General features: G+C 32.8%; 2 protein-coding genes across 4 annotated transcripts; one reads left to right on the forward strand and one right to left on the reverse strand.

Moving 5' to 3' along the window:
• Window positions 1-4,554: 4,554 nt before the first annotated feature.
• Window positions 4,555-8,310, forward strand: LOC127083619 (protein KINESIN LIGHT CHAIN-RELATED 3). Of its 3 annotated transcripts, none has more exons than XM_051023935.1 (3): window positions 4,555-5,158; window positions 5,361-7,395; window positions 7,776-8,310. In XM_051023935.1, exons 2-3 carry the CDS (start codon window positions 5,390-5,392, stop codon window positions 7,984-7,986), a joined length of 2,217 nt encoding a protein of 738 aa, XP_050879892.1. In that variant the 5' UTR covers window positions 4,555-5,158; window positions 5,361-5,389; the 3' UTR covers window positions 7,987-8,310. The 3 variants fall into 3 exon arrangements, with proteins under 3 accessions (XP_050879892.1, XP_050879894.1, XP_050879891.1); XM_051023937.1 differs by having other exon boundaries at window positions 4,555-4,880; XM_051023934.1 differs by having other exon boundaries at window positions 4,560-5,001.
• Window positions 8,311-16,322: 8,012 nt separating this feature from the next.
• LOC127080057 (carbonic anhydrase 2) lies at window positions 16,323-19,973 on the reverse strand. The gene is made up of 11 exons (XM_051020388.1): window positions 19,946-19,973; window positions 19,740-19,821; window positions 19,522-19,653; window positions 19,241-19,289; window positions 18,977-19,093; window positions 18,838-18,891; window positions 18,601-18,686; window positions 18,387-18,492; window positions 18,166-18,307; window positions 17,653-17,690; window positions 16,323-16,391 (listed from the first exon to the last, which is right to left on the reverse strand). Exons 2-11 carry the CDS (start codon window positions 19,790-19,792, stop codon window positions 16,323-16,325), a joined length of 846 nt encoding a protein of 281 aa, XP_050876345.1. The 5' UTR covers window positions 19,793-19,821; window positions 19,946-19,973.
• Window positions 19,974-24,432: the final 4,459 nt, after the last annotated feature.

Raw genomic sequence — 24,432 nt, forward strand, 5'->3', positions numbered from 1 at the left:
ATGATAAAGGTACTTGAAATTTAAAGTGCATAAAGTAAATGACTTGAAAATAGAACAACATTAATAAAAAGTTAGTCAATGGTTAGTCAAATGTTAATGATGAGTTTTAATTGATTAAGTCATTCTTTGGAGAACACTCAACCATTCATTCACAAGTATGAATCCTTGAACCAAGACATCATCCATGAGAAGGGCTCCAACTTGGATAAATCAACAAGTATGCCACTAGCTCTCATGAATGGAAAAAAGGTCAAGTTCCCACCCAATTTCATGAAGAATGAGAGACTTACAATCTCACTTACTAGAATGCTATGTCTTGATGGACAAATTTAGCTCTATGTTAAGCAATTGTAATTGGACTTATGTAGAAGTCACAACTATCTGAGGTCGGGCAATAAAAATATAGGTGTTAATGCATGTTAGAGATTTGGTACAAAGAACCAAACTCCTAAAATATACCACACACTAAAAAAATGGGGGAGACCTATCTCAGTCAGACTTATGTTGATTCATCTGACACAAGGTCATTGATGAATCAACTAGCATTTAGACATTAGAGAAATCATTGGTCAATGAAGGATTGAGGAAGAATAGGGATGAAGATGAAGAGGGAAAAGGAAATAGAAATCCAAATTGATCATAAGAGGAATTTCATCTGATCAATACCATCCATTCATTTTGGGAGATGAAATGTATATTTCATCAAAACACCAAATAAATGACCAAGGGATTTATCCTAGGTCAAACAAGGTCAAAGGACCTTAGGCAAAAAATTTCATGATTTTTGGAAAGTCAGAAGTATTTTAAAACAATTAAAAATAAGCCAAAAAACATTTAATTCATGAAAAATATTGAAATTAATCCAAAAATAATTTTAATTTAAAATATGAAAGAGGAAAATATTTAAAGATTTTTGGTGAAAGTCCCGTGTTTTTTGGATTAAAAATGAAATTAATATGAATTAAACAAAATAAAGGAATTAAATGAAAAATCAGAATTAAAAAAGAAATTAGAAAAAACGAGGGCCATCAGATCTCCCTCATTAATTGAGGTGACAAATCGGATGGCCAAGCGCGCACTTCCCACCACACTCCTCAGTCAACGCGTCACATGGATGGTAATTAAAAGGGAGGGTTGAGATTAGAACGTGGACTCATGATCAGATGGTTCAAGACATGCCATCACACCACTGGAGCCCTAACTCCAATCATCTTCTCCGGTGGACCTCATCGGATTGGTCCACCCTCAACCAATCAAAAAATGAAAAGTAAGGACACTATTTTAAAGAAAAAAAGCCCAGGATCATGAATCTGACCTCAATTTTGTCCAATTTCAAATATATTGAGAGATATGATGAATTGAATTTTGAGGTACACGATCTGAGTTGCTTCAATTTGACCTCAAAGCAACTCCATCTTGTTGCCTATATTGGTAGGACTTCAGACAACCAATAAACAAAGAGAATGGTGGAGAATTCAGAGAGAATCATAGGCTTGAAGTTTCTGAAAATTCACCTTCGGGTAGTAGTGATTTGACTTAATTTCAATGTGAATCCACTTGGTTCTTCCTCCTCTTGCTTGTAGTGATCAAATGAGATGAAAATGACAATGAATCCTTGGAGCTTGAATCTTAAAACAAAAGGTGAAATTTAAACTCGATTTTAAAGAAATCCTCAAGGTATTCTATGGAGTAGGGTTCTGGGATTGCTTGGCAAGGCTTGGGCAATGTTTGTCTTCATTCTGAAGCAATGCACTTCTATTTATAAGCTCATGAATTGATTTTCACACCTTTTGAATTTTTGGCCAAATTTAGCAAGTTGTGCAGGCGTGCATGTGTACTGAATTAGGCCCAACCAATGATGCAATCCATTTCTAATTCGTGCGTACTTGGTAATGAAGTCATCACATGGAAGCATGTAAAAGGAAATAATCATCTGAATTCAAAAGTTTCCAAAACAAGCTCAATAAAGGAACCATGCACAAGTCCCTTAATTCTTGTCCAAATAAAGTGATCTTGGATGATTTGGAAAAGTAACATCAAGAGGAACAACTTTAATTTTAAACACTTTTCCATTTGGAGTTTGGATCGTGATGAATTTTGAGGTGGAAGTTGGAGAAATCAAACATAGTTGAAAATTTTCTAAGTACAAAGTCAAATGACCACTTCTTCCACCTTGGATAACTTTTGCTATGAGCTTCAAATGGAAAAGGGTTCTTCATCAAAGTTGTATCTCTTTCATCTCTCTTCAATTTAGTCACGAATTTTACATGATTTAGATTTGGAATGAGGGAGATATGCATTTTAGAAGTTGAGGAAAATTGCTTGTTCAATGGTGATGACCCAAAATGACCTATACTTTTTCCTCTTGGAACATGCTCTTGAAAGTTGAATTTTACATTTCTCAAAGAATCAAAGTTTTAAAAGACATCTTGAAATTGATCATGAAACTTAGATGACCTTCATATCATAAAAATTAAGCAAGTTATGGTACTTGGAAGTTGACCTCCTAACTAGGGCATAAACAAAATGACCTATAATGTTTCACCATAAAAAATGAATTTCCAAGCAAAAATAGCTCTTGATGCCAACATGAAAGTTTTTTGGAATGTCATAAAGAGTAAGTTTTATCTTGGAATCATTTTCATATGACAAAAAATCTAGGAGATAGGATCCAGGGAACCCCACTTTTCATCAGTTGACTTTCTCTGGTCAACATCTTTGAACCAACTTGCAAACTTGAAGTTCTCTTGATCTTTAGGGCTCATGGAGGACCATATATGCATAAGCTTATGTATAATGGAGTATCCCTTGATATCTTTGACCAATTGATGAATAAACTTGTTGAGGAAGTCACACAAGATACCTAGATGAATTAGGGCTTCCAAGGCAAACAAGCTTCAAACTCTTGATGAATTCTTGATCAAAATGACAAATAATGAACTTGGGGATCCATATATGATGTTTAGAACCAAAGGTGAACGATTCCTTGTTTGATCTCTTGTCATGAGAGTCTCAAACCCTACTTGTGAGTTTGATAGGGCACATGTGGATGCACACACTACCTACAAAAGAAACAAAGCTATACATAGAAATATTTTTGGCATTTTGGTTAGTAAACAAAGAAAAATAAAGTATGATACAATCAAATATGCTTGGTGATCTCTCTCAATGCAATCCCAATGAATGAGGAGTAAGGAGGATACCAAAGTGTGATCCCAAAGCTAATGCAAATGATGAGATATCATGAGGGATCTTAGGGTCAAAATTTGGGTCTTACAATATGCTACTTGATTTCCAATACCTTGAAGATGAGGCATAAGTTGATTGATCGTTGCTCAAGCAACAACGACTTCATATGCTAAGATGGTACGAGTAACTTTAGATTCTGCGATTATTGAAGAGTTTAGAAGCTAGGAATCTGGAAATTCAGGATATTGAGGTTGATATGTTATTTGATACGGATGATCACGGTGGATCTAATGTTCGATGTCGAGAACTCTGATTTGGTAAATTGGAAAGGTTTTGAACCAACATATCAGAGAAATAATGCATGATTGTGGAAAACACAAGAATTAAAAGTCAATATTCACATAGATGGCGACAATGTCCTATTGTAGAACTAGAAATGATTGGTGAATCGGTGGTTGCGATGAACAACGATGGATCGGATCTTTCGGTGCGGTAAAGGAATGGATGACCTGCAAGATGAAAACTTCAACACTCAAATCAACATGAGAAAGAGAATAGTGAATAAAAATTAAATTGTGTACATGTAACTGACACATTTTCCTTTTATATAATGAAATGGTTATAACAAAATTTACTATTTATTAAGCGCGTACTGCGGAGAGTCGTTTAATGCATCTGTGAGTTAGTTTGCTTGTATTTTCAAGTACTTTCATTCTCCTGTGTTGCAAAAGTTTTAGACGAATTGTAACTCCTTCTAAATAGTCTGATGTCGACTATTATGGTCGGCTTGGAATATATATATATATATATATATATATATATATATATATATATATATATATATATATATATATATATATATATATATATATATATATTTATTTGACAATTGTATTGTAAGCGGGGACGGCTAGTTATTAATTTCACATGCAATGTGAGTGCTCCCTGTATGCGTTGCCATTCCCTCCCATGAATTCCAGCACATTCCCTCTTCACCGCTATAACCCACTTTCTCATTATTATTATTATTAGCCCAAACATCTCACGACTCACTCACTTTCTTCTACTTTCTGTTTCGATCATTTATATAAAATTTGTTGAAATTTACTCTAATGTCTAGTTACTTTAGTGTAGCACAAATTGTAATAAAATGATCAGTTTATAAATTTATACATTAAAACTTAATTTGCAAATAAGTGATTTCCTGAATGTGACTCACAATCTATCTGACTCACCTCTTTTCCAACCGACCAGTCACTTCTCAAACATAGCTTCATAACCAATACAAATCATGGAACAAGAACATCAGAAAGAATCAAACCAACTACTAATAAACACTTATTTTTTCTACTAAGAATATATGACCTGATCTGTCATCGTGCTTGAACAAATATTCAAAGGGTATATTAGTCACGACACATTAAATAAAAATAAGTAAAGGAATTACACGTGGCACGATTGGGTTGGGTTGACAAAGAGAGGAAAACAGAGAAGATAATAACGCGTTCATTTCCTCTCTTCTTCTTCCTTCCTTTTTTTTCTGACATAACACTTCTGCAAAAATTCCTTTTTTTCTTCATTTAATTCAAATCATTTTCTTCATTTAATTATTATTTATTATAGAATTGACCTCAAATTCCCCCTTTTACCCTCACCATAGCCATTGAGGTTTCTGTTTCATTCCTTCTTTGGTAAAAAGTTTTTTTTCTTCTTTTCTTCCTTTTTTCCCTATATATTCTCATTCTCTTCTCTGTCTCTCTGCAACCGACCCACAATTCCTTTGTTTCTCGTACCAGATGCCCCATTTTTAAGGTTTATTTTGTTTCTTTTATGTTCTTATGTTCTTGTTGTTTTGAATTTAATTGATTCGTTTTTATACCAACGAATCTATACAAAGGAAAAAGACGAAACAGAGAAAAACAATAATATGTTCCTTTTGTAGTATACTATTGGCTTTCTGTATATTCAGGTTCGTTTTTGACTTTATTTTGACAAGGAGAAAAAAAACTTTTTGTTTTGGTTACATTGTTGGTTCTGTGTTTTTGTTCTTTTCTGCTTTAATTATTTATGATAAGTTTTTTGGAGATCCAATGGGCATTTTATGTGATAATAGGAATGATTGAGTGAATTGTTTATTTTGTAGATCATCTGTTTGATATTTGTTGTCACAGGAATTCTGGATCCTCTGAGAGAATTGAAGATGCCGGGAATTGTTACAAATGGGGTTCATGATGAAGGGGGGACTAATGAGATGAATGAGAATCATTCCCCAGTTAAGGAAACTGGAAATCCAATCAAGTCTCCAAGGGGTTCAATGACTCCGCAGACGCGTCAAAGTGCCGGTGATGGGGTGGTTGAGCCGTCGATCGAGCAGCTTTATGAAAATGTGTGTGATATGCAGAGTTCTGATCAGTCGCCGTCAAGGCAAAGTTTTGGATCTGATGGTGATGAGTCTAGAATCGATTCGGAGCTGCATCATTTGGTTGGAGGGCGGATGAGGGAGTTGGAGATAATGGAAGAGGAGGTGGAGGTGGAAAGAAGGCCAGGAGAGAGTTCTAGTTGTGAAACATCTTCTGGAATTGGTAGTTTGTCGAATGATAAGAAGTTGGATAAGGTGGCTGAGATTCGGACTGAGGGCAAAAGTCCGGTTTCCTCTGAAAAATCTGTCGGACCATTGAATTCATCGCCGGGGTCTGACACACCACCGATATCTAAACCCATAGGAAAAAGTCTTTCTGCAAAACCTCCTCTGGAGAGAAAGAATGATAAGCCTTTGAAAAAACAAACTAGAGGAGTTAGTGGCGTGAAGAGTTCGAAGAATTCTCCTTTGGGAAAGTCGGTGCTACAGAGTCGTATTGAGAATTCGGCTGAATCAGAATTAGACAGACCAGAGCGGGCGCCGATACTACTAAAGCAAGCAAGAGATCTTATTTCATCAGGAGATAATCCACACAAAGCTCTTGAACTAGCTCTTCAAGCAATGAAACTTTTTGAGAAGTTCGGTAATGGGAAACCGAATTTGGAACTGGTCATGTGTTTACATGTTACAGCAGCAATATATTGCAACTTGGGTCAGTATAGTGAGGCAATTCCGATTCTTGAGCGTTCAATTGAGATTCCTTTTAGTGGGGAGAGTCAACAGCATGCTCTTGCTAAATTTGCCGGTCACATGCAACTGGGAGACACCTATGCTATGTTGGGCCAGCTTGAGAATTCAATTATTTGCTACACTGCTGGGTTTGAAGTCCAGAGGGAGATTTTGGGAGATACAGACCCAAGAGTTGGCGAAACTTGTCGGTATCTGGCTGAAGCTAATGTTCAAGCTTTGCAATTTAATGAAGCAGAGAAACTCTGTGAAATGGCTCTTGACATTCATAGAGCAAATAGTTCAGCACCATCTATTGAAGAAGCAGCAGATAGGAGGCTCATGGGTCTTATATGTGAAACGAAGGGGAATCATGAAGCAGCTCTTGAACATCTTGTTTTAGCCAGCATGGCAATGGTAGCAAATGGCCAGGAAGTGGAAGTGGCTTCTGTTGACTGCAGCATCGGAGACGCATACTTATCTTTGTCTCGATTTGATGAAGCTGTTTTTGCGTTTGAAAAAGCGTTAACTGTTTTAAAGACCAACAAAGGAGAGAATCATCCAGCAGTAGGATCAGTCTTTGTACGCTTGGCAGACTTGTATAACAGGACAGGTAAGATAAGGGAATCAAAATCTTATTGCGAGAGTGCACTTAAAATATACGAGAATCCAATGCCAGGAGTTACTCCAGAAGAGATTGCAAGCGGTCTTACAAATCTGTCATGTATCTACGAGTCAATGAATGAGGTTGAACAGGCACTCAAGTTACTTCAGAAAGCATTGGAGATATACAATGATGCTCCTGGTCAGCAAGGCGCAATAGCAGGAATCGAAGCTCAGATTGGGGTCATGAACTACATGTTGGGAAACTATACTGAATCTTACAACACTTTGAAAAATGCTATTTCAAAGCTTCGTGCTATTGGAGAGAAGAAATCATCCTTTTTTGGTATAGCTCTTAATCAACTGGGACTCGCCTGTGTGCAGCGTTATGCCTTAAATGAGGCTATAGAATTGTTTGAGGAAGCAAAGAGTATTTTGGAACAAGAGTTGGGACCTTATCACCCTGAAACGCTTGGAGTATGTAGTAATCTTGCAGGCACATATGATGCAATTGGAAGGTACAATTTTTTGTGTTTACGCTTCTGCTAACAAATACTTTCAATTTACTAAGATATAATGCAAAGCAGGTTAATAGTAATTTGTTACAAATTAATAGACTTGAATGTTGAAGCCTTTAGCGAGGGATGAGTTTTTTATATCAGTAGGAATCGTACTCGTTACTTTGAGGTTTACAACACTCGTGCACACCAACCACACGGGCACCAACAACTTGTACTAGACCCATTAGAGAAGGGTGAATTTGATTCACCTTCTGAGACCTTGTGAAACTATAAAATTATTTGCTTCTTTATGACATCGAACTTCAGATTACGAATATCCAATATATGGTTTGGCGTAAAGTTCTTTCCTCCTCACGGGGTGTGATATTCCATTTCAGGCTTGATGATGCAATTCAAATTCTGGAGCATGTTGTTAGTATGAGGGAAGAAAAGCTTGGCACAGCAAATCCCGACGTAGATGACGAGAAGAGAAGGTTGAGTGAGTTGTTGAAGGAAGCCGGTAGAGTTCGTAACAGAAAAGTCAGGTCACTAGAAAACCTTTTTGATGGCAATGCTCGCACTTTAAACAACCTTGTCATCAATGCCTGAAAATTCTATAAGGTTTTCCTTTATAGAAACTCGATTATTTGATGCTTTACACGAACACAGTCCGAAAATTTGAAGGAATAAGCGCATCCCGACAGTGTTAATAATATGGTATGATTGAAGAGTGTTACAGTTGATGGAGTAAAATGGAATTCTTGAAGAGTGTAATAATTTATGCTAAAATTTTATCTAAAAGCTATAACATTTGTATTTGTATGATAGTAGTATGTTTAAGCCATTGTGATATACAGATTAGCCTCTTATTTGTGTATACAACATTTTTTCCTCTTTTGTTTTATTTGATATATCAAGAAAAGATTCTACCTCTGGGATATGGTATAAATGGTTACATATATCTTGTTTCTGAAAATTTAACTATCGTAATGATTGAAATGAGTAAAAACTTTCTTTCATTTTCTGATATAAGAGTCTTGTGATATTAAACATACTAAAAGATAATAGGAAAAATCCAAACATACTAAAAAACATACAAGAGTCTTATGATACTAAAATCTTTTACATCTCTTAGCTTACTAATAATGCTATCTATAGAGTGATCCCCACTACAGAACTATTTCCACCTTCTATAGAATAGAATGATCCCCACTAGAATATGATTTTCTTTTTCTAAAATAGGGAGCTCCCCACTAAATCATTGTTCCCCTTTCTATTTAAAAAAAAAACTATTCATGTTTATGGTGCTCTACTTATTGAAAATCCGAATTCTATTTGCTGAAAGTATCTATCTACACACTCTTTTAAAAATAAATATCAAGTATAAGAAGTTAGCTTGTTGTAGTTGCTCTTGTGAAGTTACATGTCGATAATTAGATAAAAAAGATTATCAGCGTTTTGAAGATTTTATGGACCAATATGAATATTTTTTAAATTAAGTGACCAAAAGGGACCGCGAGGTTAATATATGAGACCATAAAGGATATTAAGCCATAAATCTAATATTTTTCTTGCTTAATTAGACATTTAATCATTTAACTTAATTTATGATTTTAGTTCGGTCCCTTAGTTAATCAACGTTACATTTTAGTCTTTTAAATCTAACTCTGTTAATCAATTTAGTCCATTCCATTAAATTTTAACTTTAAATATTTAATGTGGTGTAATATTATTGAGTGTCCACCATATACCATATTTTTGTAAGATTTAACCATTCTCATGGTATTTTACCTTAATTTCTTGCACGTTTTTCATCTACTTTATGGATTTTGATTTGATTTTAATGTGTTTTTTTTATCTTCTTCTATACACAAATTATTTACCATTTAATATTTCTCTCAACCCAAGTTGTAATAACCCAATTAATCTAAGCATGATTATCTTGGTAATTAGAATGAAAATGCACTAGACTGTTGTCTGTGGAAGCGTGTGGCAAGCATTAGTGAATTTGAATAATTAACAAGAGAAAATGGTTAATCTAACGAGATCCCATAGAAGCTGAATTTTGGAGAAAACCCCTTATTTCATTCATTCATTCTCTCACCTTAGAAGAGAGAAATTAGATTTTCCCCTTGGAGAGGAGAGTGAGGCGTGAGAAGAGAAGAGAGAGAAAGTTGCATCAAGTCATTCTTGCATGTTCAAGCATTTGAGGTTTCTTGGAGAAAATTTAATTGTAGAATCATTCATCGTCATCCTTTTCAGCTTCCTTCAATCAAACTCAGGTTTGAGTAAGGTGGGTTTCTAGTTAGTGTAACATTTGGGGAATCTAGAATGATTACTAAGGTGTTCCATGATGTGGATTTTTGGTTAAATGTGTTTTATCTTAGATTTGCTAATGCATGTGATTTTATGATGATTAATCTTTGTGCGTGTGTGAAATTATTGTTATGAGGTTGAATACAATGCATGTGGTAAGATGTTCTTGTTAGAAATAAATCATCATGAAAGCATGTGTTTTGGAATGGAGTGAAACATGTTGCAATCCTAACCTTACGATTCCTTGAAAACCATGCGTGAATGTGCTTAAGATGCATGTTCTGAGTATTTTTTTATGTTAGGGATCATCTTGCATTAAAAAGAATTTGAAGTGGTCGTATGTATGAGAATGCTGGAAATTTTGGGTTTAAAAATGGTATTTTGGACGAACTTCATGAGTATAATCGGTTGCTTGTTCGAGGCAACCGATTACAGGCTTAAAAATGGATAAATTTCTATGAAGTTCCCAACAAGCAATCAATTTCCAGGGAGACAATTGGTTGTCATTGTTAAAATTTCCAATTTCGTTTAAGAGAATGGATTGATTGATGTAAGAGGACAATCAGTTAATCCTTGAAATTTTGCCACTACAATCGATTAAGGCATGAATACAATCGATTAATCCCTTTCCATTTTCCAAAATTCATTTTACAAAATGCTCATAGAATCAATTGCACCTTTGTGTCAATCGATTGATGCTCCTAGGACTTAGAAAGTTTTGTGAAAAATAGACCCATCAATCAGTTGCTTCCCATGTTCCTTCACACTCTCACTTGTTAAATTCTATTAAGCAAACCATGGTTTCTTATGCTATGTTTTTGTGAATTAAGTGAGAATAGAATATGAGTTATACCGAAATGGTATGAATCCGTATTAAACCCTAGTTGGTATTTAGAGATGTATCATCTCGTATGATAACCGATGTGTAAGTTTCGTATAAGGGAATTGACATAAACACTTAAAAAATCCCGATATAGTACACAAAACCCTAATTGGTTATAAGAACGTATATGTACCCTAGTTGTAGTATAAAAGATTAGTGTGGTGTATGAAACCCTAGTCGGTTGTAGTAACATATTAGTACTCATGTGGAAGTTGGCCGTTCAACCGACAACGAATAATATAGTAAGACTATAGAGTAATCATTTAGGTTAAGTGAAAATTCTAATGATATGTATGTGATGCTTGCTAATGAGTAATATTCGACAAGCGAGTAAACCCTAAGATTAATGAATAATTTGACGGTGAAAAAGTCCGAAAGTGATAACACTTCAAGCTTCGATTGAAATTGATGTAATTATTCCGAGGTCATATGAATCTTTTAAGTGGTTGTTAGATTCCTCCCTCTTGTCAAATTGGTAGTTTGAAATGTAGGAGAGTAAGACCCAACAATAAGACGAAAGGAAACCTCTAAGTACCGCTTTAGTGGACTTGGTCCAATGAAAAGGGGGCAAAAATATCCTTAATAACTTCCTTGAGGACAACATATTTAGTTGTTCGTCTATCCGATTTAACTTGGACAAAATACTTAGCTTATGTTGTTCTACCTGAAAAGGTTAAGTACGAAGTCGTCTTTCACTTGTGATGAAGTTGTTATGCTTCGATCCTTAGCTTTACATGGTAGCACACGAGTGTAGTGCTGGTAGATCACGAAGAAGATAATAACCTTGTAGAGTCGAGTGGAACTACAAGATAGGAGAATCCACTGAGATTAGGATATCACCCTATTTATGTTGTTGAGTTCCAGGTAGCTCGAGGCAGGAGAAAGGGAAATGCAACATCTCCTGAAGATCCTGGATATTTGTGATTTTCAACATGGTTCCTTATGTCTTACTTTATAGTATTATGCCCTATCAACTTGATTCTATATGTAGGATAAATATGATAATGGAAGAAAGACGCAGAGGTCCTGAAAGGCCTATAACTTAAAATGTGGAACTGGAACCGATAATTGAGAATGAAGGAGTTCAATGGAACCAGTTTATGCAACAAATGAAGCATCAAGAAAATCAATTAATGATGCAGATGATGAAACAAATGCAGGGCCATCAGCAACCGTCACTCGTTCCACATGATGCTACAAGTGTTTTTTTTTGTGTGTGAATTCTACTGAATGAACACTCCAGAATTTCAAGCTAGTCTCGATCCAATTCTAGCTTATGATTGGCTTTCCGGCTAGGAAAGGGCATTCTAAGTGGTACCTTGCAGCAAGGAAGAAAAAGTAACCTTTTCCTCATACATGATGAAAGGTCCAGCTGCGAGTTGGTGGGCCAGTGCTTCGACTCTCATGACAACTCAAGGAACCCATAAGTATTGGGATCACTTTAAGGAAGTTTCTCAGACAAGTATTTCCCAAATAGTCTAAGAGCATAAAAGGAGTTCGAGTTTCAGCAGCTCAGGAAAAGAGACATGTCGGTAGCAGAATACATAAAGAATTTTGAGGACATGGCTTCCTACTCAAGGCAAGTGGTATATGCACCCGATGAAAGGTGGAAAGCAGACCAATTCCTGTTTAAGCTAAAAGGAGAAATAAATCATATTGCGTCTTATTGAGAGTTATCTCCTTATGTTGAATTATTAAGTCAATGTTATGTCATCGAAAACAATTTGAAGAAAATCCGATCATATAGGGAGCAATCTAAACTGTTGGGTGAGAATATGGACACAAAAAGGTCGGGGGGGGGGGGGGGGGGGGTTGAATATATTATCCCCAAAAAGACAATTTTAAAAATATTTTAAATTCCATAAAACAAAATCAGAGATTTAAAATATGGGGAAGCAAAAAACAACATAAAGAGAGCTTGGAAGCTTCTCGATGAATTATTCAAATAAGAGTATCAGAATATATTACTAAATGCATGATTCTTTCTAATGCAAATCAATTACAAGATAACCAAATCCATTTTTAAACAAAGCAATTTAAAAACCTTTACATAGAACTTTACTCAAAGTGTAATTAGATTTATGCTGATCCAATAGGTTTGATGAATTACATACCTAAGCTTATACATTAAATCACTATAAGAAAGATCTAACATAAATGACGTACAAACGATGAAATTATGCAATAACTATAGTAATGAATGTAGAAAGTTAAAAGAGATAAGGAACGACAAAAAGGTATACAAAGATATATAGTGGTTCAACGCTCGTCTTCGCTTTACCTACTCCACTCTTCAATGGTGTTAAAACCATCAGAAAATGATCATGGTCTTCCACTGATTCTGCTAGCACTAGATAGTCAATTGTTCTTAAAGGAAAACATCTTCCTTATAGTACTGATGAAAATCAATATTTTAACTATGAGATCCCTTGTTTAGCAACATATGTACATCAATCATCTGAAGAAAATGATTCAAATGATGTGCATGCTATTCATCGTGATCATTAAGAGGGGATATGTGAAAAGTAGTAAGTAAATATTTTATATTTCTTAGTAATTTATAGTTATTTATTTTACTATGTTTTATTCCTTGTACTATAGATTTAAAGTTGTTGTTGATTATCCTAATTGGTTTCAAATGTTGTTCAAGTTATAGGTGCTTAACAACCAGTGACAAATCCTATTGGATAGCCTACAAAATTTTCTGTTTTGGTTATTGCTTTTGTTGGTTAATCGCTTGTTTTAGTTTTGTTGTAAAATTATAAAGTGTGTGCCATGTTGGATTTTTATTTGGTGTTAACAATGAATATTTGTGGTACAATGTTTAAGATTGAGAATTTGACAAAATATACAATCTTTCTGTTTCAGGAATTTGAAAAATATGGTTCTATATTCTATAATATGGTTATGTAATAGAGGTGCATACGATAGTACTAAAAAAATTATCCCCTCAGTTTTTACATAAAACCGAGGTAATAACATAGATATATTACATCAGTTCTAGACAACACCGAGATTTAATATTGGGCGCGTCATCCAGTTCTGAAAATAATAAAAAATGCAGGTGTTGGGGATCGAATAAACGTGCAGATAACTTTACCCTCCGGTTATTCAAAAACTGAGGGGTAAAGTAGTCACATTTCATGACGCCCTTCGTTACCTGGCCTTTGTAACCGAGGTTAAATGCACTTGCGTCTGACGTTAGATGTTTTTTTGTAGTAGTAATCATATCTCCACGAGACAATCTACGAGGATAAATATTTTTTGCCCTATTCTCCTTTCCTTTTTGACTCTTAGTCAGGAATTCAGCAGTGTTGTGAGACTCAAAAAATATCTCCTAAGTGTCCTTATCAATAAAATTATAAGTTGGTATTAATATGTTATCCATTTTCTTACAATCTTATCATCTTTTGGAGTGTCCTTTCCTTTTTGATGCTCACTAACATATGTTATCCATTTCTTCGCAAGCTTATCATCTTTTGGACGAATAAAAACATTATATATTTACATAATAAAGTTGGTATTAGTATTAAACAAATCATATACTTGTAAAACAAATCATGAAAATTAAAATAAATACTCCAAGATTTTACACATACTTGCTTTCAAGTAACCATCAACTTGGATTCAATCATCTAACAAAATGCTCACTTTGATTCTAACAAATAATACCACGCAACTCTTAAAAGTTGTAACATTTTCACCATAACATTTACCACTTTGTAAACAAAAATTGACTGACAACCTAACACCGATGTTACGGGCTTTTGTCAATCTGACCATCATCGTGGCACCTCTATAGTTTTTTATTTAATTTTTAATCTTAGTTGTAGGAGAGGTGGTGGTTGTAGAAGAAATGGTGGTTAAATCACCCATCGTTGTTTAAACAATGACAATAAACATTTTACTTAACCCAACATCCACACTTCCTATGAGTACTTCATAAGTATGAACTCATAATCATTTTGGTTAACACAACATATTAACAAATAAACCTAAGAATTTCATCAACAAAGACACCTAATATGAGATTCATGGTATATATGGTATAAATTACTTAACACATTCCTAACAACACTTCATTAGAAGAACATCATAAACACTTTACTTAAAACAACATCAACAAAATTAACACTAAAAAAAAACTATTTTAGTTTTTTTTTTGTTAAATAGCCTAGTGGCTAGAATCCATCTTATTAAAGATGAACAAGTGGTATGTCATAGGTCCGTAATCGTGTCCTTGCACTCAATGTCCCTATACAACTACCAACCGAGTTGTCTTAACGAGACAAAAAAAATCTATTTTACTTAAGTCATAGTACATGTGAACTTTATTTAACTCATGGTACATACGAACTTTTGTCAACATCAACACAAAAAAGGTAAAACCTACTTTCCATTTTTATCAACATAATCAGAATAACAGAATCTATAAGCAATGAGCAATCCACACAACAAAAACTAACATTTCTAAGTTACATGCATGTATAAAGTGAGTGACTTACATAATGAATACATGATAAAGACGATAAACAATGGTGGAGTAAGCTTCGTTGATGTTTGGTTGTATTTCCTTCATCTCAAGCTACGTTTGAGTTTCAATGATAATATAACGTTCTAAGGGAGGAAACATACGTGTGTTGGAAGAGTTGATGTTCGCACACATACGTGTGTTGGAAAAGATGAAGTTTCAAAAATGATTATGGAATATAAGTTTAGATGCTAGAGCATTTAGATGGAGAAGATGAAGATGAAAATCACCTATGGTATATTTTGGTAAAAAACCGTTCAGCTTTGCAGAAAAATGAAAATGAACTCAGTGTTAAAAAGTAAATAAATAATTAAAGTTTAGTTCTAGAAAATACATGCAAAAGAGATTTTCTATCGGTTGAACAATCCAACTGAGAGAATAGATACATTTAAAAAAAAAAAGAAAAAAATATTTTTTCAAATAGATAACAGAAATTTTCTCTCGATTGGACAATCCAACCGAAGAAATAAACACATTTAAAATGAAAAAAGAGGCTATTTTTTTTTAAATAGATGAATTTTAAAAAAGAGAAAAGTGAATTGTGAAAGTAAAATAGATACCTTATCAAAAAATAATAATTGTAAGAGTTGGAATTCGAAGCGTGGTACCTGAGCCACATTTCCTCTCGATTTAATGTCAAAATTGAAGGAATATGTGATATATATTTTAATTAAAAATTTAAATTTAAATAAAGACGTCTAATGAAAGTGATTGTACTTTGTAACCAAATAAATAATTGATTGTATCTTGGTTGGTTAGTTTACCGAGATAAAGTTTGGTTAAAAAATAGTCATTACTACAAATAACACATGTCATGTCGGACGCGAAATAAATTCCACCTCGATTACAATATCGAGATAACGAAGGATGACATGAAAAGTAGAAACTTTACCCCTCAATTTAAAAATAACCGTAGGGTTAGTTTAAATGGTTATGGTTTCGAACCCTAACAATAATTTTTTTATATTTTTCAAACTAGCACCATATACTTCTCAGTTTGATAACATTACCGTGTATATATATATATATATATATATATATATATATATATATATATATATATATATATATATATATATATATATATATATATATATATATATATATATATATATAGAATATTAAAGTAAAAATATTATTCTTCATCATCATCGTTGTTGGTGAAGAACAAATGTTGGATATCTTGGGGAAGAACAAATGTTGGGGATACTCGTTTCATTGATTTCGGGGAATATCAAATGTTGAATGCAATATATTCTCTATGTCTTTTGCATTAATTTGTTTCTGATATAAAACAAAAAAATACTAGATGAATAAAATAAATATTCAGTTATATGACTATTTAAGAACACAAATCTTGAACCCAAATAATTTTCTGCTCTTGCAATCCTCACATAAATCTTTGGCAAAGTAAATACACTCTCACCAACCACATATTAAATAAACCTAAAATTTTTATGCTCTTGCAATCTGCCACATTGATACTTTTACTTTATAAAATCTCTCACAACATTTGGGTTTCTTGTGGATTCACTACTATCAAATTTTAATATTCATAATGTTTTTATAACGAGGATTTTAGGTTTCACGAGGATCGCTAATGGTAGTGTCTTGAGTGTTGATACTCATTAAATGGATAACAAAGATTTGTTTAAGGACGGTGAAGAAATTGAATAAACACGCTTATATTTTACCTCAATTATTACTCAAAACTGAGGTAAAATGTGTTACAACCCAGACGCCACATACCTCTCGATTTTTGTTAAAAATCGAGGGAAAAAGTTTTTTTTTTTAAATTGTTTACACATAATATTAAAATACATTATTTAAACAAATCAAGAGTTTGACAATGAATTCTTGGAGAACAACCTATCTTTTCAAATTTCTGATAAATTATCTAGTCCAAATAAGAGAAATTTTTTTCTATACTTGCAATCCATCCCAGAGAGATTTTATTATCTTGAGCAAATATTTTCGTGACAAATGCTTTTACATGAAAGAGAAATAAATGATTGTATTTAGGAATACATTTCTCAATATTGTTGAGCGAGGAAAATAATAAATTTCTCAATATTTTTTTTGAATGACAACATATGAAGGTTATTAAAAAAATACAACAACAACGTCAACGTCATTATATGAGATAGATTGCAAGAGCAGAAAAAATATTTTGTTCAATATTTAAGAACATTGGAGATTTTTTCAGTCTTATAATCCATCCCAAAGAATGATGCATAAGACTTTGGAGCGATTACATATAAGTTAGATTTATGGTAAAATATGATTAATGAATATTTTTATAATAAAATATGATAATTTAATCTATCGGTTATTAAATATAACATAAGGAATAAATTATTAATTTAAAAATTAAAAATAAAATAAAAAGAAAGATACCATTTTTAAAGAAAGAAAAACATAAACGGCTAATGCTGGGATTCGAAACATGTTCTGAAATATTTTTTCTCAATTTTTATAAAAACCGAAAAAATATGTGGTATTTATTAAAATATAATATAAAACATGATATGTCTTGAATTTTTACATCAGTTTTTGATAAGGGACGTGAAAGTTTTTTCGTGAAATATATTATTTATAGTAGTGATAGTTGAACTACTATCAATTATATTATATAAAGAATAAAGTTTTATAATAATTATTTATAATACCACTTAATCATCTTATTTTATGTATTTTTCTCTTTCTAATGAATATTTAATAATATAATTGACAAAACAATAATTAATATCATATTAAACTTTAGAAATACAACCAAATAAAAACACATGTTTAATACAAATGCAACATGTAAAAAAGAAAAGAGTGTAACATACAAACTCTTCTCTCTCCCAAGTACTATAATCCTATTATTGGGGATGTTCTGAAATATAGAAATTCTTAAATACATTATTTGTAGAATCTTAAGAGTAAACATATAATTTATTTAATTAGGATAATAAAACCACATAATACATCATAACCAGTCACTTGAATTACTATAAGCATATAGTAATTCAAAGCTTGAATCCTCATTGAGAATTTAGATAGTCAAATCATGCATGAGACTCATGATTCCAAAGCTTGAATTCTCCATTCACAAAATCATAGTAACCTCCCAACAATGCTAAATTCTTGTTCCTTATTCCTGTAACAACATATGGATATGTCTTCAGGTTCACTAATGAGTGCTTCACTGATTCCTGCAACATGTAAAAATTATAAATAATTAATTAATTATGAAACAAAATATAAAAATGGTTCATCGAAATCATGGCTAACCATTTCACAGAATTTGCATTGTTCTTTGAAATCATGGTTTGGATATTCTTTCAGGACCTTGATTTTGGCAGGTAAACCTATTTTCACCCAATCATCTATGAAGTCACTGTGCATAATTCAATTTAATCATACAAAAATAGTTAGCATTCACAATTCACAATTCTTCATGCATTTTATTTTATGTTATATTTTTATTATAGTATTCAAATCTTACTATGTAGCAGAACCATCATTTGGATGACTCATTAGCCTCGAAATTCCGCCGCAGCGACTATGTCCAATAACCAAGATGTTTTGCACCTGAAAATATAATTAATTTTATTGATTTCGTCTCGATCTCGGTCACGTTCTAGTCGCGGAAACATCGGAAACCTTGATGTATCGCGGTCGCAATCGCGATCAAAGACTAATTTTAACACACTTATGAATATGAATAGAAGCTAGTAAATACCTTTAGAGCTGTAATAGCATACTCAATTGTTGCACCAACTCCACTATATCTTAACTGTGGAGAATAAATTTAATTATTAAAAATGATTCAATGATGTTAATTCATATTTTTTTTAAAATAGAAAAATAGTGAAGTGGACCTGATTAAATGGAGGGACAATGTTAGCAATGTTTCTGACCATGAAAGCTTCACCAGGTTGAAAGTTCAGAATGACAGAAGGACTCACTCTTGAGTCAGAGCAAGCAAATACCATAAACTATATACACAACACATAAATGAAATTAAAATTAAATTAGATTAATATTTAAGCATAAAAAAATTGAGAAACATATGTTTTTTTTGTTGGTATAAATCAAGTTCTAATAATTAATCACTTATGAAAAAAGCTCTAATAATTAATCACCTTGGGGGATTGTCCCTTAGCAAGTCGATCATACAATTTTGGGTTCTTGCTGTAATATTATAAAAGAAAATTATAAAATCAAATTTTATTATTGAACTAGTATTTGATAAACTAAGAATTTGAATTATAAAGTATTAGTAACTTATATAAATAAATATATTTTTTTCCAAATTTATTAAATAACTAATGTATCTAATTATCTATATATAATTGTGATAATTGAATATGAAGTAACTATAGGCATGATATAAAATTTGAATTGAATTAATTTGCAAGTTTACTCAAAGTGGTTGTGCTTGAAATGAGCAAAGCCATCAATGATTCTCTTCTCAGCAGGACATCCCAATTTCTGCAACTCAACAATAAGCTCCTCAATTTTTGATGTGGCCACCTCATTAAGTTCCTCTTTCTCACTGTAACCAATAACTTTCAGAAATTAATACTATATATTATAATTTATATATCATAATTTTTTTTTCTTGTTTCAAAAGTAATTAACCTGAGAAGCTTCTTGAGTTGTTCAATGGCTAGCTCAGATGATTGATTTGCCATAGTTATCCTTTTTCTGCAGGTTGCAAAAAGTTGTAATTAATTTTAAACAAGTTAAGAAAATAATTTAGTATAGTAAAATGCATGATATTGAAGCAAAGTTTTAGGGTTAGAAAATAGATAGATACTCTATCCAATGAAGTGGTTTGAGAGAATAATGAGAGATGATAGGAGCTGATACTAGCAAATTGCTTGCTATATCCTATTTATAGATGAAATTCTAAATAAAACTGTAGTATGTAGTAGATGATAAAGATTGTTTCATTGTTTATTACCAAGTTTAATTTAGTAGATGATCATTATTTTGTGTTTAAGGTATGTAGATGAGGTATCACAGAAATAACCTTTATTTTCTTACATATTTTTTGCATGACTATTTTATAAGTATCAAAATAAAGAAATTTAAAGTTTAAGGTATGTGACGTTTATAGAAATCAAAAGTTTGATTCATGAAAACAGTAATGAACTAATCTCTACAAAAATGAATTCGTGACAGGTCTCAAAGTCAGGATTAAAAAAGTAGTAATAAAATTGTCACATCGGTTTCAAAGTCAGCATTACATATAAGAGAAAAGTAAGTTTATTGTGAGTTCTAAACAAGAAAATATTGCTAATCGACTCGACTGACAAATTTACATAGTTTCAATTAAGTTTACAAATATTTACTATCTCCGGCAAGAAAAGGTATTTTAAATTTTTTTAACTTAGGAAATATAAACAAATATATGTATATTTAATGTCTTAATTTCAAAAATTATCTTTGTATTAATTATTTATTATTATTAGTGGATGACAATTTAATTAAAGGTAGATTAATAATTGTGTTATTTTTTTGAATAAATTAAAAAAAATTAAATACAATTAACTATAATTTTTAATAAATGTAAAAATTATTATTTTTACTTATAAATCAGGTTGAAGTAGTGGTTTCAATAAATTGATTAAAGTGAGTTAGATTATTTAAAAGTAATTACGATTAGAAGTCATTAGAAGAGAAGTTGATTTATTTTTTAATATATTTATTTAAAAATGATTTGAATTATGAATTTTAGTATAAAAATTATATTTAAATTTTATTCCGTAATGAAACATAAAATATAATTAATGTAGAAGATGATCGCCGCAATGAGACTAGTGGTGATGATTCTCTGGTGAGTATAAGAAGTTTCTTTTAAAATGTTAGCACTTTGATGCTTAAGTCACTATATGAATGAGATGGAATTTTGCAAGTAAGGGTGAGAATAGGCTTGTTGGGTTAGGTTTTGTCAAATTTAAGTTTGACTTGCTAAAAAAATTTAAAGTTTAAGTTTGGCCTGTAGCCTATCATAGATTTTCTTTTAGGCTCGAGTCTAGGCTTTTCTAAGGTCTAATTGACCTAATAGCCTACTTAAAAGCATATTTCATTTGAACATTCGTAAATAAGCAATTCAACTAATGTTTAAACAGGCTAACAAATCAAAAGATTAATGCGATTAAATATTTACTTTTATTGACTTATTTGAGTTTACTTAATAACATAAATTTTGTGATACTATTTGTTTAAGAGAACTTATGAAAACAAGTTATCACGTTGCTCATAAGATTTTTTCATCTTATTTTGATAAGTTGTTCAAGATTACTAAGCTTTATATTCTTTTTTAATTAAAAGTACAAAATAAAATATAATAATTAATAACAAATTTATTCATATTAATTTAAATAGGTCAGTCTGATAGGCTTAAAAGACTTTTTTATGGCCCATGACCTGGCTTTTTTTTAACTAAATAGGCTTATAAAAAAGTCTAGCCCTGTATATGTTTGGTTGTAGGTGCCTATTAGTTGGTCTAGCCTATTCTGACATTACATGCAAATGTAAGAGAAAAGAATATTTGAGTGTGACTCAGGGTTACACTTATATAGAGGAAACACTTAGAATTGTTATCAGTTTGTCTGATGTGGAGTGTAGGTGACCGTTGGATGTAGATCAATAGTTAAAATAGAACAGAGGTCGTGTTAAGTCTACTTGTCCGTCAGTGATTGAAATGTTCTTATTGGATTGAGCCTATGTATTGGATCGATCTTGTTAGGTTTTTGGTCAGCCTATAAGACTTGCCAAAAGTTCTTGTTATTAGTTTTGAAGTGGGGAGTATTGATGAAGTGATCAATGAGGCTGGTCTAGGGATATGTGTTATTGAGGGAGATTGTCTATTAAGACTATACCCCGAAAAGATAGAGCTTCGTGGTGGCTTCGAGTGAGAGTAGTTGGCACGAGGAACATGCTTATTTAATGCACTTTGTGCAGTTGGAATGTTGCTTTGAGGGAGACCACCATGTATTTTCACTCATGTAGGGTAGGGAGTGTAAGACCCCAATTTTGACCCTAAGATCCCTCATGCTATCTCATCATTTTGCATTGACTTTGGGATCACACCTTGGCATCCTCCTTATCTCTCATTCATTAGGTTTGCATTGGGAGAGATCACCAAGCACATTTAATTGTATCATAATTTGTTTTTCATTGTTTACCAACCAAAATACCAAAAATATGTCCATGTATAGCTTTGTTTCTTTTGTAGGTAGTGTGTGCATCCACCCATGCCCTATCAAGCTCACATCTAGGGTTTGAGACCCTTTCGGCAAGAGATCAATTAAGGAAAGGTTAACATTGGTCCTAAGAATCATATATGGATCCCCATGTTCACTATTTGTTATTTTGATCAAGATTTCATCAAGAGTTTGAAACTTGTTTGCCTTGGAAGCCCTAATTCATCTAGGTATCTTGCGTGACTTCCTCAGCAAGTTTCTTCAACAATTGGTCATATATTTCAAGGGGTACTTCATTTTACATCATATTATGCATATATTATCCTCCATGAGTCCCAAAGATTGAAAAAACTTCAAGTTTGCAAGTTGGTTCAAAGATGTTGACTAGAGAAAATCAACTGGTTAAAACTGAGGTTCCCTAGACCATATCTCTTACAATGTTTGTCATATGGAACTGATTCCAAGATAAAAGATACTCTTTATGATATTCCAAACAACTTTCATGTTGGCATAAAGAGATAGTTTTGCTTGGAAAATTATATTTTATGGTGAAACATTATAGGTCATTTTGTTTGTGCCCTAGTTAGGAGGTCAACTTTCAAGCACCATAATTTGCTAAACTTGTATGATATGAAGGCCATCCAAGTTTCATGATCAATTTCAAGATATCTTCTCTAACTTCTATTCTTTATGAAATGTCAAATTCAACTTGCAAGGGCATGTTGTTGGTGTAGAGTTAGTATGTCGGGTTTTTGTTATCGTCTCCACAGGGATTGTGAGATATCGCCGCCGTTCGACAGTTGTTTTAATTCTTAACTCGTAGTAACAAGGGGGGTTTTGGTTTTAGTCACGGTAGCTTGCATAAAAGTGTAAGAAAGTGCAGTAAAAGTTTTGGTTTTTCTATTTGAGAAAAATTGTCAAAGTTAGGGTTCGACGATCACTTTGCATGTATATGTTCGATCAACAAAACTCATAAACTCCTTTAGATGATAAACTATTTCACAAAGTCCTCCCAATGTGTTTATCTCTAACACACATTGTGGGTTTTCCCATTTTGATCCATTGTTTATCTCTAACACAATCTATCAAAATGATAACTTTTTGGTTCAACTTTATCGTGAACAAAATCATTCATTACTATCTCTAGCTAACAAACAAGATTGGATGAAAACCTAGGTAACGAGTTGGTAAACATCTCTCGATCATAAACCAACACAAAGAGTTATCAATAAAGCAAAGTTTTCACCATATATTCATCATTAAAGAGTTTACAAATGTAGATCATCCCATATACACACAAAGCTTATGATCATCTACATCTAACCTTGACAAAATGAAGGACTTAGCTACTCATTTTCATGGTAGCTTGTACAACAAGTTTCGGTTGAAAGTTGATCAACATCCGAGTCGAAGAATCGAGATTGGATGGGAATCCACCTTCTTTTTGTAGAATATTGTTAAGAAATGAAGAAAAATGAAGAAAAATGGGTTTCTAGGTTACAAAATGTCTCTAGAACAATGCTGGAAAATATCTAAGTCTAAAAAGTTTCTTTTTTCCAAATAGTAGCCCCTGCTACTTATAGTACTGCTGTCTGAGCTGTCATGCTCGCTAGGCGAGCAGAATGGTTCATCTAGCGAGCCCCAAAATAGGCCACCTGAAGCACCTGCGCCAGAAGAATCTTCCAAGCCCTGTTTGCATGTTCGCTAGGCGAAGCCCACGCTTCCTCCTTCGCTCCAGTGAGTTTAGATGGTTTTGCTACTGGAATTGCTCGCTGGGAGCTCACTAGGTGCTCGCCTAGCGAGTAAGTGCTAGCTGTGAATTTGCCTAAGTCTAGGAGTGTTCGCTACCTCCTTCGCTGGGTGCTCGCCTAGCGAGTTTGCTGACTTTGCTACTGTAAAATTCTGGGGATGTTCGCTAGAAGCTCGTTGGGTGCTCGCCTAGCGAGCACTTCGCTACAACACTCGCCTAGCGAGCTTGCTGATGTAAGCCTTCTTTACTTGATCCCTTTGCCAACTTTCTTGTGCCTTCATTTTCTATTCTTTCATGCCTAATTTCCGCACAATAACGCACAAATTAAAGGTACCAAGATCATTTAACATTGTATTGCAAATCATCAAAA

The sequence above is a fragment of the Lathyrus oleraceus genome, chromosome 5, assembly GCF_024323335.1.
Source record: "Lathyrus oleraceus cultivar Zhongwan6 chromosome 5, CAAS_Psat_ZW6_1.0, whole genome shotgun sequence".
Lineage (NCBI taxonomy): Eukaryota > Viridiplantae > Streptophyta > Magnoliopsida > Fabales > Fabaceae > Lathyrus > Lathyrus oleraceus.

What these genes read in the sequence shown, in the direction of transcription:
- LOC127083619 (XM_051023935.1), top strand. Translation starts at nt 5,390, where the DNA reads ATGCCGGGAATTGTTACAAATGGGGTTCATGATGAAGGGGGGACTAAT. An exon ending in ACATATGATGCAATTGGAAG is followed by an intron (nt 7,396 to 7,775) that starts GTACAATTTTTT and finishes ATTCCATTTCAG; the next exon opens with GCTTGATGATGCAATTCAAA.
- LOC127080057 (XM_051020388.1), bottom strand. Translation starts at nt 19,792, where the DNA reads ATGGCAAATCAATCATCTGAGCTAGCCATTGAACAACTCAAGAAGCTT. An exon ending in TTCAAGCACAACCACTTTGA is followed by an intron (nt 19,290 to 19,521) that starts GTAAACTTGCAA and finishes ATAATATTACAG; the next exon opens with CAAGAACCCAAAATTGTATG. An exon ending in AATGCAAATTCTGTGAAATG is followed by an intron (nt 18,308 to 18,386) that starts GTTAGCCATGAT and finishes TACATGTTGCAG; the next exon opens with GAATCAGTGAAGCACTCATT.